The sequence below is a fragment of the Nerophis ophidion genome, linkage group LG09, assembly GCF_033978795.1.
Source record: "Nerophis ophidion isolate RoL-2023_Sa linkage group LG09, RoL_Noph_v1.0, whole genome shotgun sequence".
Taxonomy (NCBI): domain Eukaryota; kingdom Metazoa; phylum Chordata; class Actinopteri; order Syngnathiformes; family Syngnathidae; genus Nerophis; species Nerophis ophidion.
Genome location: NC_084619.1, coordinates 19,033,128 through 19,035,974, shown reverse-complemented (window position 1 = coordinate 19,035,974; position 2,847 = coordinate 19,033,128). Strand labels below are relative to the sequence as shown.

Sequence of the window (2,847 nt, the reverse complement as noted above, 5' to 3'; positions counted from 1 at the left end):
TCTCCCTTGTGGAGGGGGTCCGGTGGCCATGTACTGCTTGCCTGTGTATCGGCTGGGGACATCTCTGCGCTGCTGATCCGCCTCCGCTTGGGATGGTTTCCTGCTGGCTCCGCTGTGAACGGGACTCTCGCTGCTGTGTTGGATCCGCTTTGGACTGGACTCTCGCGACTGTGTTGGATCCATTATGGCTTGAACTTTAACAGTATCATGTTAGACCCGCTCGACATCCATTGTTTTCCTCCTCTCCAAGGTTTGGGTGTGAGTTTTCCTTGCCCTTATGTGGGCCTACCGAGGATTTCGTAGTGGTTTGTGCAGCCCTTTGAGGCACTAGTGATTTAGGTCTATATAAGTAAACATTGATTGATTGATTGATTGATTGATTGATTGATTCCTTTGTTTTCTGAAAATCGGCTAGAAGTGAGTTATTAGGTTTTGCCTTTGGACGGGAGAGGTGATAGGATGGGAACGTAGATCGACTGGTAAATTGAGAGCGGGAATCGAACCTGCAACCCTCAAGTTGCTGGCACGGCCACTCTACCAACTGAGCTATACCGCCCCATTAAATGTTCATATCGAGGTGTGGGCCACAAAATAACGTTGTGGCCCGCGTGTTTGAGACCCCTGGATTACAGTACGCGGAAAAAATACTGATAATTTTTTATTTATTTTTTTTACAGTGTAGCTGACTCTTTATTGTTCTCACACAACAAAAAGGGCTTATTTTGGCGTAAAGCCGCCTCAAAGGAAACAAAAAAACATGTCATGTGTAAAAAGTCACTGATGATTGAAAAGGCACTAAGATCTTTCAAATCATCCCGGGGAAGTATATTCCACAAAAAAAAAAAAAAAAAGTCCAGACATTCCACTGGTGACCTGAGCGTGCATGGCAGCAGGTGTGCAGTCCACGAATCAAGAAGGTGAGTCCGTGTCGGCTCCAGCTGTCAGCAGCCTTTAAGGTGCGGGAGTGCGCGAAGTTTGTCGACCTTCCCCAGCGCGGCGGCGCTTTCCACGCCTTTCAGCCACTCTTTGCACTTCCGCACCACGGTCTCGTCCACGTCGCCGTCCTCCTCCTCGTACTCCACGTCGTCGTACTTGTACTGGTCGTTCAAGAGGGAGATCTTCACGATGGCGGTGATGTCCTGCTGCTCCGCCGCCTCCTCGGCTTTGTTGGCCGGCTGCGCGCCCTTGGAGCTGCCGTGCGCCTTTTTGGAAGGGAAGACGCGCCGGTGCCGGAAGTCCGCGGACGCGCAGCATTTCTGCTGCTTGGCCAGCATTTGCTTCTCCAGGTTCCGCTTCTGGATGACCAGGATGGCCTCTGGCGTGAGGCTGAGCGTGAATTGGAGCTCCTTTTTGGCGTCTTCTTTGCCGGCCAGGAGTCTGCCGCAGTCCACGGAGGAGGAGCGCCTCACTCCCGCGGACGCGTCCTGAGGTTTGGTGGAAGTCAGCCAGGAGCATTTCCCCTGCGATTCCTTCTGCGTGGGGATTTTAGTCTTCTCCTGCTGCGTCCTGCGCGCCAAATTGCGTAAATTCGCCGAAGTCCACGACGAGGTTTGCTTCTCCTTCCCGGGTTCCCCCTTCTCCCCGCCAACAGGATTGGCTTTCTTCTTCCCGAAAAACTCCCTCCCCGGCGAGGAGATCTTCTGCTGGAGGCTGATCGGCGGGAAAGGCATTTTCAGGATGTCAAAAGTAGTAGAAAAATGTGCAAAAAGTGCCGCTCTGGCATCATCCGAGGGGAGAATGCACCTGTCGTCCCGAGCGTGGACGTCTGCTGTGAAGCCGCACGCTGTCCACGCCTTTATGGCGGCGCTGGCGAGGGCGGTGGAGGGGGGCGTGGTCGGGAGACACGCCAAACAAAGGCACGGAGAGGAGGCGGTGATATCATAAAGCTATTAACTTCCGATGAGAGGCACACGCAACAGAATATGAATCATACATGCGGAAAAAGTGATTAGTGAGTGGGGTCTGCTGGCTTTTCTGCTGCTGTCATAGTCGTCATTTATAGCAGTGGTTCTCAACAGGGGCGTCACTAGACCTAATACTGTACTGGGGCACACCTGGGGCACAAATAATTCATGTGAGCGTGCAAAGCGCGCAAGCAAAAACATTTTTTAGCACTTATTTATCATGAAAAATACAGAATTTTTTATTAGTGATTCCCAAAGCCCCAAAAAAAGTCTGCGGGCTATAGAGCGTTTTCATTTCAGGCTCCAGTACTCTGGAATGCCCTCCTGGTAAAAGTTCGAGATGCCACCTCAGTAGAAGCATTTAAGTCTCACCTTAAAACTCATTTGTATACTCTAGCCTTTAAATAGACTCCCTTTTTGGACCAGTTGATCTGCCGTTTTTTTTCTTTTTCTCCTATGTCCCACTCTCCCTTGTGGAGGGGGTCCGGTCCGATCCGGTGGCCATGTTTCTGCTTGCCTGTGTATCGGCTGGGGACATCTCTGCGCTGCTGATCCGCCTCCGCTTGGGATGTTTTCCTGCTGGCTCCGCTGTGAACGGGACTCTCGCTGCTGTGTCGGATCCGCTTTGGACTGGACTCTCGCGACCGTGTGGATCCATTATGGATTGAACTTTCACAGTATCATGTTAGACCCGCTCGACATCCATTGCATTCGTCCTCTCCAAGGTTCTCATAGTCATCATTATCACCGACGTCCCACTGGGTGTGAGTTTTCCTTGCCCTTATGTGGGCCTACCGAGGATGTCGTAGTGGTTTGTGTTGTGGTTTGTGCAGCCCTTTGAGACACTAGTGATTTAGTGCTATATAAGTAAACATTGATTGATAAATGGTTCTTTAAACTATGAAATCATATCAGATTATGTTGTATGAATCTTTGATTAACC

At 50.8% G+C, this 2,847-nt stretch overlaps 1 protein-coding gene across 1 annotated transcript; it reads right to left on the bottom strand.

Annotated features, from left to right (window-relative positions):
- Positions 1-645: 645 nt before the first annotated feature.
- prr18 (proline rich 18) lies at positions 646-1,789 on the bottom strand. The gene has a single exon (XM_061909932.1). The coding sequence runs from the start codon at positions 1,668-1,670 to the stop codon at positions 942-944; it is 729 nt and encodes a 242-aa protein (XP_061765916.1). The 5' UTR covers positions 1,671-1,789; the 3' UTR covers positions 646-941.
- Positions 1,790-2,847: the final 1,058 nt, after the last annotated feature.